This window comes from Populus euphratica, unplaced genomic scaffold (assembly GCF_000495115.2).
Source record: "Populus euphratica unplaced genomic scaffold, PopEup_1.0 scaffold46.1, whole genome shotgun sequence".
Taxonomy (NCBI): domain Eukaryota; kingdom Viridiplantae; phylum Streptophyta; class Magnoliopsida; order Malpighiales; family Salicaceae; genus Populus; species Populus euphratica.
In genome coordinates, this window is record NW_011499852.1 from 155,313 (window position 1) to 167,393 (window position 12,081).

At 33.2% G+C, this 12,081-nt stretch overlaps 2 protein-coding genes across 2 annotated transcripts; one reads left to right on the forward strand and one right to left on the reverse strand.

Moving 5' to 3' along the window:
• Positions 1 to 3,749: 3,749 nt before the first annotated feature.
• LOC105121700 (membrane magnesium transporter) lies at positions 3,750 to 6,767 on the forward strand. The gene is made up of 4 exons (XM_011020436.1): positions 3,750 to 3,988; positions 4,085 to 4,137; positions 4,229 to 4,329; positions 6,361 to 6,767. Exons 1-4 carry the CDS (start codon positions 3,910 to 3,912, stop codon positions 6,452 to 6,454), a joined length of 327 nt encoding a protein of 108 aa, XP_011018738.1. The 5' UTR covers positions 3,750 to 3,909; the 3' UTR covers positions 6,455 to 6,767.
• Positions 6,768 to 7,386: 619 nt separating this feature from the next.
• On the reverse strand, positions 7,387 to 10,870 carry LOC105121701 (transcription initiation factor TFIID subunit 8-like). Its single transcript, XM_011020438.1, has 2 exons — positions 9,077 to 10,870; positions 7,387 to 7,897 (listed from the first exon to the last, which is right to left on the reverse strand). The coding sequence occupies exon 1, from the start codon at positions 10,298 to 10,300 to the stop codon at positions 9,230 to 9,232; it is 1,071 nt and encodes a 356-aa protein (XP_011018740.1). The 5' UTR covers positions 10,301 to 10,870; the 3' UTR covers positions 7,387 to 7,897; positions 9,077 to 9,229.
• Between the last annotated feature and the right edge of the window lie 1,211 nt (positions 10,871 to 12,081).

Consider the following 12,081-nt stretch of genomic DNA (forward strand, 5'->3'; position numbering starts at 1 on the left):
AAAGACACTGTTTAAAACTTGGCTTAAAGTGATTTGCAAGTAGAGAACAAATAGGTTTGAACTTTCTTATACTGAATCTCTCAAATACTTTTTAAACATATCTCTCCTAAGATAGCCAAAGTTTTATATTCTTAATGTCACATGTAATCTTTATGCTAAGAATCTGTTTTGTTAGTTCTAAATTTTTCATTGCAAAAGACTTGCTAAACTTTTCCTCCAAACTTTATATCTTTTTAGTATTGTGGCTAATAACCAGCACATCCACGTATAACAAGAGAATATTAAAGTTACCAACTAAAAATCTTTTTATAAACATATAATAATTAGAAGTGGCACAAACTCTTTTTTAACTTGTAAACTAGTTTTTTTTTACCTTTCACTTCAAACCCTTTAGGATGCTCCATGCAGATCTCCCCATCTAAGTCATCATGGAGGAAAACAGTTTTCACATCAAGCTATTCAACTTTAAAATTCAAATTAACAGTTAATTCAAGTACAACTCAGATAGAAGACATCATGACAACAAGTGAAAAGATTTTCTTTAATTTTTAACCTATACACCTATTTGTTCTTGAGTGTTTTCTTTCCTTTCAGAAGCTTCACTAACTCGAAAGTATGGCCCGTATACAAGGATTTCATCTTTTCTTAAATGGTTTTCAATCACTTATTTTTTTCTCATGTGACATAGCTTTATCAAAATATTTTATCTCTCCCTCATTATTATCATTTCTAGCTATACACCTATTTGTTCTTGAGTGTTTTTTTCCTTTAAAAATCTTCACTAACTTGAAAGTATGATCCATATACAAAGATTTCATCTATTTTTAGATAGATTTTAGTCGCTCATTTTTTTCTCATGTAACATAATTTTATCAAAACATTCTAGCTTTCCCCTATTAGTAATTAACACATATTCATGAGGAGAATATTTGGTAGAAGCTTGGTGAGGTCCAGTGAACCTCCTCAACTTTGGCTTATCTAGGGTTTCTTAAATAATATGTTTAAGAATAACATCATCATCATCATCATCATCATCATTAATAGCTAGCATATGATCATCAACTAATAACTAAAAAAAACCATCATTATCATTATTTTACAAATCTCTCTAATTATTAAAAGACATCAAAAGAAACTATATGATAGACCTTGAATTCGAATTAGAAAGGATAAAATTAGTAGATTTTATTTTCTCTTTCTATTGAAAGTATTCAATGGTTGTTCTTCATAAAAGATTACATCAATACTTCTAACAACTTTTTTTTTTTTGGATTTCTAATTCCTAAATTTTCATTTTAACTATATAGAAAAATCAATCCACATAACCAATGCACTAATACCATTATGTTGAGAAAATAGACCAATATACTAAATTCATAATCCATAAGTCCATATTTTTTCCTCTCTTAATGCAATTAAAATATGATCAAACATTCAATAAAGTTAAGCAATTAATCACACAAATCAACACCGAGATTTTTACATGAAAAACTCGATGTGAGAAAAACTATAGCACTATAAGCTACCTTAAAACTTCTACTATTAATAAATGATGGGATCACAATGTGTTTTTTCTTAGCTAAAACTAAGGGTTATAACATATAAATATAAATCTTCAAAACAACCTATTCTTAAAATACAATAAGATTAAAGAGAGAGTTGAGAGAAATCCTTACAAAATTGATAGCCCTATTTTATGACAAAATGACCAACTTGGAAACCTTCAATATTTAATCCAACCATTAAAAAAAAATGAAAAGCTATGTATCTAGAATTTGGTGTCAAAATATTAGCTCGATCCAACAGTGAAAGAGTTCGTAATTAAAAATTGAAATTGTTTGCACTCAAGCTGCCAATGTTTCTATACTTAAACCTAGAACAAGAGTTGAGTAAACCAAACGAACAAGTCTCAATTACATGGGTTGACCTGAGTCAACCTAGGATAATTAAAAAAAATTAAGGTTTTAATATCCCACATGAAAAAAATTAAAAAAACAATCTATATAGATATGGGCTATATATGCTCTAAATAATAAAGTTTACAAATATTTTTTACCTCATGTTGAAAAGATACTATCTTTTCTTTTTAAGTTGAAGTGTTTAAATCAAAAAGGTTTTTTAATCCCATATTGAAAAAATACAATTTGTTTTCTTATGAATATATATTATATATACTAATGGACTTTCAATCTCATATTAAAAAAATAAAATCTTTTTTTAATGTCTATATAGTGAATGTTTTTCATGGGCTAGTAGCCAATAAGAAAAAGGATGGTAGGTTCATATGTATGAGATTAGGTTGACCAAGGGAAACATCTCTGATTGTCCCCCGTATGCATGAGGTAATGTTTATGTTTTTTATACCTTTTGTCTTCAATAACATTTTTTTTGTTATATTAAATGCTCATGCACTTTGAGAAAAAACATAACACAATCCATAAGTATACATTTGTTCCATATTGAAAAGTTCATAAACATGCTAAAAAAAATGTTAGGCTAGATATTCATAAATTTATTTTTCTTGGTATATTAAAAAAATATAATAATAATAATAATAATAATAATAATAATAAAAGGTTTCACCCAGGTTGTTTAAGGTAACTTAATTTTCAGGTTGACTTGACAAGTTGTTCGAGTTTTACTAAGTCAATTACAGGTGTAAGTTTTATTTACTTCAAACTTGGCTAAGGCCTTGGGCTGCTTAAGTTCCAAGTCAACCTTCTAGGTCGAACTAGATTTAAGTGTGAATCTTTTAAATAATATGACACTGTACCAAGTTGGTACAACTAATCCAATAGCAAGAACAACAATTCACCCATAATAATAATATATAAAAAAATCCCTTGGCTAGTCAACCTAAAAAATATCATCCTTTATAAGAAAAATTAGCTTTGTAGTACTTAACTAAGGTTAAAGAAAATCCAGATGCAAAATAATCAAATGTTTAAAAGATTAGCGTAGTTCTTGTACATATAAAATGAATCATCATCTAGTTCAAATCACAGTCATATTTGAAGGTTAAAATGTTAGGTTTTGGGTTCTTATACAAAAAAAAAACTTATTTAATTTACTTTTACTTTAAAATACTTAAAATTACAAGTCAATTAAACTTATTTTTAACCTCAAAATACTATGAGATCAATTAAAAAAAAATTGATTTAAAAAACTTTTCAAAGCTTTGATTGACCTTTCCGAACAAGATAAAAATTCAAAATCACCTTCATAAAACTTCATTTCTTAAGACAAACTTATTAATATAAAAATTAATTTCTTTTTATTATTGAAAGGGTCGGCAAATTTTTTTTCTCTCCTCTCATTTTTTGTGGTAACTTCCTCTCTTTTCCCTTGATATACAAGGACCAAAATACAAGTAAAGTAAAATAAAGGTTATAATCTAAATATAAAATTTTCAAACAATAAGGATTAAATGTGTAAAAATTTGAAATTTCTTATAATATATAAATTGATACAAACATGAAGTATTAGTATGAAAAAATTAAAATAAAAAGTTAGAAAAATGGATATAAAAAAGCATATGCATAGTGATTTAAGACAAAAGCAACAATAAAAGTGTGTTATGTTATTGTAATCGCAATTGCAATTGTATTAGAATTTGGAGTATTAAACTAAATAGTAAGAGGGTAATACGATGCGTATTTGCTCGGGGAGAGGCAAAGTGGATATTTTCGAAAAACGGTGCTTTTTAGGTAACGTGCGACAGAAAACAACGTCGTGTCGTTTGCTTTATTAAACAACCAGAAAAAAAGAAAAACAGAAAGACACAAATCTGAAGGGAACCTCTCGCCCTCGGAAAAGCTTAGCTCAGCTTAACTTAGGGTAGGAAGAGCAATTTGGGTTGAGTTAGTATACTTCACAGTGCCGATCAGATAGATTAGATAGTTAATAAAAATGGGTTTTTCTGTAGGATTTGTGATTGGATTGGTTGGAGTCTTGATTCTTTCTCATGCCGCTTATTCTACCAGTCAATGTTTGTCCACCATCCTCTCTTCCTGAATCTTTTTTGCTTTTTTTTTATTATTATAATTATAATCCTGTTTAATCGTGATGGATGATGATGGTGCAGATCGGGGTTTGTTGAAGATTACTGAGGATGAGTTTTCTGGACCTCCTTTCAGTGTATCATACCAATCTCTATACTCTTCTTTTCCTTCTATATGTACACATAGATATATTTATGTTGTTTTGGTTGGGTTGGGTGTTTATGCAGGTGGTGGTGGAATTGATTGTGGGGCTGGTTTTGTGTATGTGGGCAGCATTAACTGTGCCTGGGAACTTCCTCTCTATTCATCCACATTCTGATGAGAATAGGTTACTGTCTCTCTCTCTTCTTCTTCTTCTTTTTAATTTCTCGCTCTTATTTTTGTCTATTTGGATTTCTTTCTAGTTGAAAAAAGAAAGAAAAGAAGCAATGATTTTGAAAATATTTTTGTTTTTAAATGTCAAGCAGTCAGATTACTCTTTAAGAAATTGAGAGTAGTATTAATAATAATAATAAAGACTGGTTTTCTTGTATTTGAGCGTCATTTAATGAGGTAATCAGTTCGCTTTAAGGAGTCTTATTTTTATGTATTAGATTGAAAATAAACAGCCACTGAAATTGGTTTCCATAGAAATGGGTGTTGTCCTTCTGTTGTAAACTTCTATTGAAAGTCGCCTTTCTGGTTGAAATGAGTTTGAATTATTTCTAGCTTCCTTGAGTTGGTTGATGCATGGTATCTGGATTAACGTGCTTATTAAGTAAAAGATCTTGTAATGGAAGGCTGGAAGAAATGAACCCATGCTATAGAACTTTAAGTGATTTAGTTCATCAAGAGCATGTTTGCTTGCATACTCTTGCAAGTTGTTACACTTATTTCTAGAGTTGTTACACTTATTTCTGGAGGCTTCTTTCCTTTGGGTGCCATACAATGCTATTCTCATTCCATTTTGAAAAACCCATACAGGACTCTGTTCTTTGAAACAAATGGTGTACAGTGTTGTTATTTTCACTTTATATTGAAAATGGCAAGCTTAGATATAATTTAGCTACCTGGTTGCATAGTTTCTGGCAGTTATAAGGAAAATATCCTTTTTTAAGTCATGAGATGGTCCTGAATTTTCCTAAATGGAGTGGAAGAAAACCGTGGAATTGTTTTATCTCTTCTGACTTTTCATCTTCTGAACAATTGTTGTTTAAATTTGCCATCGCTGTCCAGTGATGTTCATGGCACAATAATTGTCTCAAGTGCAATGCCTGTTAATTCATGCCACATGATGTGCATAGTTTATGGTAAATCAAGGATCCATTAATTGGTCTTCTGGACAGGGTCGCTGTATCTTATAGATCATAACTTGATAGTTAAGGAACAAATTGAAATCCTTAAGGATCCTTTAATTGGGTTGTTGTACCTTCATATAGCATGAATATATTCTGATTGATGATTAAATATCTTAGGAATTTTACATTGAACTGTAGCTTACCATTTCATCATTGTCATTTATATTTTTACTCTACGGTGTGCCCTAGGTAGCATAATCATGTGCATGTAAATGTTAAGCTTGTTTGAGTGAAGATTTCAAACTACAAGGGACTAAATCAAACTAAAATTTGCTTGATATGCAAGAGGGCTTTTGATTTTTATGAAGCCTTGACCGTGGCAATGGCCTCTTGGCTTACTACTAGAGTTATTGGGCTGGATTAACTTAGATGTAGGCTTGATGTTGCAAGTGATAGATGACAACGTAAACCCTTAAAAAAATATAGAGCATAGAGATACCAGGTCAGTTTAAGGACCAGAACATGTCAGCCTTGTATTTGGGCTTGTGTTTTTCCTCAAGCCATAAAAAAGAGATGTCCTCATTCTTGGGTTTGGGTAGTTCTAGACCAAGGCACAGCGGTTGTTTTTATGGTTGTACTCACTTGGGTGTGTTCCAAAAAGCTATTAGTCATGGAGCCACTGTTGGATATCTTGTCAATTGGTTGTATTGTGTTATTTGGAAATTCCTTGTGGAAATAGCACTCTTGTTCTCATTGATTAGTGGAATTCGGCCCCCATAGGTTTCCATCTTAGATGGTTTTATGTTAATTGCTTGTGTCTCTGCTTGGACGCTTGTTTTGTTATTGTGTTGCATTGTAGTTTGCAATGGCAATCAACTTCAAATATGTCTAGCCTAGACTAGGAATGGGCTGAACATGGCCAAATACTCTGTCAAATTTCGTGCTCCTTAAAGGGCATGCATTAATGGTGTTACTTGATTCTCGTGCATTAGAGATGTGAATTACACCTAACGTGACTGCTTGTAATGTTATTTTTACAAAATAATTGGCCATTGACATTATTCATAAATTCTTCAATGCAGGATGGTTTCTTTGCCAGACAACCTGGATTTCATGATCTTCAACCATCGTGGAAAAGTATTCGTTCCAGAAATCAACATGAAATTAAAGCATTAAGGTCATTTAAGAAATCGAAGGTTCACGTCCAACATTTTTAAGAAGAACAATTTTTCTCAATCAAATTAACACTATGAAAGAGAACTTCGTCAACTCAATAATGCTACTGTCAAGTTATTGGGATTACATAATTATGATTTTTCATTTGGATTTGTAATGGTCTTATATTTCTCATCACAGTCATGTAACTAGAATTCAGTTGATGCGTTTTTTTCTTCAGTTGCATTAGAGTTTTGTATTTGAATCCAGGCAGCGCATGCTTGTGGAATCTGAATGATGAATTATGACGAAGGGGTAACTTTGTCTTGACTGCATATATTTTTTCTATGATCAAATCCACGCACACAGGAAATTTCACCAGGATGATATGCAGAGAAATCAAAAAGATTTCATGGGGATACCGTTTTAGTGGGTAACTTTATCCTCTTGTACCAGGATAGGATAATACTCTCTGCTCACCGCAACCGGATTGTTTGGATTGGAGGGAAGAGAAGGAATGTATTCAACATGAGCAAGAAGATTCATTTTGTAAGGTTGACAGCAAGCATTTTGCACGTCGTCCCTGACCCCCCTGTTCTCCGAAGCACTCGTCGGAGGGTCCTCTTGGGTTTGATTAACTGGAGGAATTGAGTTGTCCTGCTCGCAAAAATTAATGGCTTTCTCAATTCTCATGGAAGAATTTTTATTCATATAAATTATTGTTTCTTGATTCTGAAATCTTCGCCCTCTGTCGCGAGAAGTGGTGGTTTTTCAACTTTAGCAACTTGATGAATGAAGTCAAATAACCAATGCTATATGTAAAAGCACAAGCTACAATTTTATCAACATTGCCTGCGCACTTGGGGTTTCTCTCACCTACTTTCACTGTAAATAAATTGAACTCCTGAATGTTATTATAAAGCAGCTGGCCTGAAAAGAATCAACATCCAAAATGACCAAATCTACAGCGAATTGAATTCAAATAAATACTTGTCAGCTCAACCCTTTTCAACACCAGTGCCCTTGGCACTAAATAACTACTTCGTTGCTTAGAAGGACTACTTCGTTGCTTATAAGGACACTCTGCAATCCGAATAGAACATAATGGAAGAGTGTAACTGTTTCAACATACACACAAGCAATTACTTCTTAATTCTATAACAAAAAGAATATCATTTGGCCCAGATGCACGCATTGTTGTGAATAGCAATAAACTTGCCATCAGAGTTATTTGACAATAAGTCAAACAAATTGTTCTCCGCAGCACAACATTAGACTGACGAGCATGGTCTGGATTGATGGGATGTCCCTTCAATCCAGACATCTCATAGCACAAATAATGTGACATAGCACTTGGCAGCACTAATCAGCTTTTATTTCCCAGCTGGGTTGTCTAACTGTGGATAAAAGCAAGGGATGACCATGTCGCCATGTGATTCTATCCAAATTCCTCTCCTGCTGCATCTAATTTGATAAATGGAGGACATGAAAGATGACACAAGTCAAACTTCTTCACACAGTGTGAAAGCAGAGAGTTTACCTTCTACATCTCCTAGGTTCCAAACTGTATGTACTAAGAGCATCAAGGCCTAAAGTCAGTGACTTGAATTAGGTATGGAAATTGCTTTATTGAATCTGCTACACATTTCCAATTCCTTTTATCATTATCCCTGCGTACAAGCTTTTTGCATTAATATTTTACCGAATTCTTAATTTCTGGTTTGTTCTTGTCTATTATTGACGCCCTTTAGATACTTTAGATACAAAGAAAGGTTGAGCAATTAAGAAATGCAACAGTAACATCTGGTTTTCATGTGTTAGCAAGTCAGGTGCAAAATTATACTGGTGGGTGATACAGAAACCATGCAGGGGTGAACGATAATGAAGATATTGCTTTCTATGATATCTTGGCAAAATGGCATAGAACTAGTAGTAATCAACATGCTCCTCCAGACTACAATAAAAGCCAAAAATTAATATACATGCAAAAAAACAATACTGTGGGCAGGGGCAAAAATTCATGTTGAAGTCCAATTTTAATGCTAGCGACTACATGTAGTTAAACTTTTGATATTGGGTTTGCTATGGAGAACAGAAATTAATGGAATTTCACCCATGATACATAGCGTAAGTCTGCACTTATTACAGCCTCATCTAACACAACATCATCCACTTAAATTCAATCTTACAAGACTTCTAAATTTTCACATCATCAACTTTTGAGCAATATTTTTTATGTTTATTCCTTCTTGAGTTACAATGGTCCTTCTAAAATTGTTTCTATTAGAAACTTTCTTTACACACACACACACAACGGTGGTGATAAGACCTTCATCATAAATCCAATATCTTCCCCTCATAAAAACTTAAGCATAAAATGTCCAGTACAAGAAAATTTTGTAATGGCATTAAGGTGCTTATGTGGAAATGCATTGTACCCTAAACAGAATATTTTGTTGCACGTACAAAAACAGAATATTGACGATAACAGCCAGAATCAAAGAGCACACTTTGTCCATCCCACAATAAAATTCAATGTGATGATACAACATCTAATGACGGAACAAAGAAGCACAAACTTCACCGTCAAAGAATCAGTTGAGACTAAAGCTAAAGTAAACATAAACATAAGCATTCACATACCTCAAAAATTGTTAGTAGGATCGCACGGGACACTCACAACATAATCTCATAAAATCCACGCAGGAACAATAAATATGCCCCTGAAATAATTAGAGAACCAATAGCCCCTACTAAAAGCAACTTCTGAATGAGCCAGTCAGACAAGAAAATAGTTTACAACTGTGTAAGCTCTTGTGGGTTTTCCATTGACTGCCTAAGTATATACTCTGCTCTCCTCTTCTTGTCATCCCTCTCATCATCACGCCCTAACCAATGCGCCATTCTCCCCTCACCCTTCTTCAAAAGACTCAGATCCAAAGACTCTCCTAACAACTTCTTCCCAGTCTTAAACTTAAAAGCCACAGCATGCCTCTTTTCAGGAAGACTCTTCCTCTCAACATCTACATCATCACAAACCCCGCCTTCTTTTGCTGCTTCAATGACAGGTGCAAATGCCTCCATCACAGAAACATGGTTTTTTAGCTTATCTGGCAACACAACTGGAGAGACATCCTTCTTCCCAGACTCCAACGGAGTGGCAAGAAATTGATTACTCTCAACTACCCCCAATTCTTTCACATTATTACTGACCCCCAAGGATGAAGCCCCTGCTGAGCCATTACTCAACAACCTCTGCTGCAAACTCAACAAAGCCCTTTCTGCCTTTCTCCTCTGCCTAGCCTGCTCTATCTTTTCTGCACGGGGATCCACAGCCCTCTCATTCCACATAGGTGTATGCAAATACGTGTGAGGATCAGGCAAAGCAGGCAACCATGCCGGAATATGCTTCCCAGGTGGCGTTTCACTCATACTTTCAAAACTAGGAATTAACTTTCTAACCCTAATAACAGGAAACCTTGGCACCGGTTGCGCAAACGGAATCTCATCATTAGAACCAACAAAGTCAATAATTTCTTTAATCGTACCAGAATTAACAAGACAATTACCAGAAATGGACGCACCTAAAAACCCTTGTGAAGCTCCTACTATATCTTCAAAACTTCTAACTATATCAAAGAAATTACATTGGGTTCTACCTGATAAATTGGCATAGAAGCTTGCGATCTTGCCTAGGTCACAGAGATATCGGATTGTGATATCATTGAGAGAATCCAAAGCAGATTCCTTAAACCCATGAAAGCCCACACTCTCACATATCTGAGCCACTGCCATTCTTGAAACAGCACGACCAAATTCATCGGATTTGGGTCTTCCCGGTGTATTTTCTTCACCTCCATTGCTCATATTTGAACCCTCATGTCAATAAAAATCAAGGCTTTTTCAAATCAACCACCATTTCACCAGTGATTCTTGAAGATAACCATAGATTATACGACGTGGAAGAATCATAAGAAAAGAGAATCTTGTTTTCTTTCTTTCTGCCCTAGTTTTCTCAGGAAACAAGCAGAAACGAAAAAAAAAAAACCCTACTCTAAAAACCAAGCAACGATTTCAACGAAGGAATGGTAATTTTGCAATAGGCAAGAGAGAAATGAAAAACCCACGAATAAATTAGACAATTGTCAAAGAAAAATAGGAAAATAAAGCAAGAGTAATTGTGAGTAGATGGATGATTAATTTGATATACCCTAGAGGAAGTAACTAAAAGAAAGCCAGCAGATTAGGGTTTTAGTGGGTTTAGGGTAATTGTAGAGCAAGTAAGGGAATTTTCCATAAATTTTGGAGGGAAATTGGAGGATTGAAAAACAGGTTGCAAGGAAGTTAGGGATCGAGAGAGAGAGAGAGAGATGATACTTAGAGAGGTTAAAGGATGCGAGTATGGTTTGGGTTTATTTATAGAATACCACTCTCTCCATTGCTATTTTGGTTTAACCAGTCAGATCAGAGAACAACTTCTCTGCTTTGCTGCACAGCCGCTCGAGTATGGTTGGCTTATTACTCGCCTGGGTTTCAAATTAAATGGCCTGCTGGGTTTCTTTTTAACGGGAAAGCAAGGCCTGCCCTTCTAAATTGAAAATATTAAATGATTAAATTTAAATAGCTAAATTCTAAATATATGAATCTAAGCCAAGTTTAAGTACTAAGGTCCACTATTTTTTTTAATTTTAATTTTTTAAAAATAACTTTTATCATTATCAATAAATAATAATAAGTAATACTCTACTGTTTATAATCCATAACTATATCCATACACACGCGAATCCCTAAAAGTTTTTTGGATTATTTGGGAGCGTGATGATGTAAACTATATTTCTAAAAAATTTAAATTATTTTTATTAAAAATAACCTTAATGCATGCTAACATTATTATTAATAAAACCTAAAAGGTGTGAAAAAAGTATTGATTCAGTGCAATGTGGTTTGAAATCGTGCAGTAATGATTTTGTCAATCGAAAAAAAAATCTTTGGTTTCGGTAGAGGGGATGATGATTTTTTTTTACGAGGATTATTGTTCATTATAAAAATAATTGGGTGTAGTGCAGTTTTTTCAATTTTTTTCCTAAATAAAATGATTGTATTGTTCTTAAAACAAAAACACAATCAGTTGTTTCTAGAGATACTTTTTAATTTTTTATTTTTAAAAATATAATAAAATAACTAAATTCTTCTCAAAAATAAAATTTCTTTAATTAGATTATGAGGAATTTTTCATACTTTCATCCATGCTTTTTTTGTTATTATTAGGTCAAGAGAGGGATAATTTGGTATTTTAATAGCAATAACCAAAAAAAAAAGAACAAGAAGAAAAGAGAAGTGGTTAGCATGTGCGTTGTGCACGTTAACAAGTAAGCCGTATTCAAGTAATGCATGCGGCGACTTATGGCTACCAAAAAATAGCCTCTCTTGTTGTTTTCTGACTCGTCATGCCGGGACCTTCATCCTTTAGCAGCGCATGCATCTTAATTTCCCTTGGCTTCATGCTGATTGATTTTTTTATCTTGATTTTCGCTTCCGATCTTTTAAGTTTTCATAGCATCTATTTAATTTTATTTTTTTTAGATTTGGTATGTGTTTTTTTAATTATTATTTTCTTATTTTAATTAATTTATAAAATTAAAATTAAA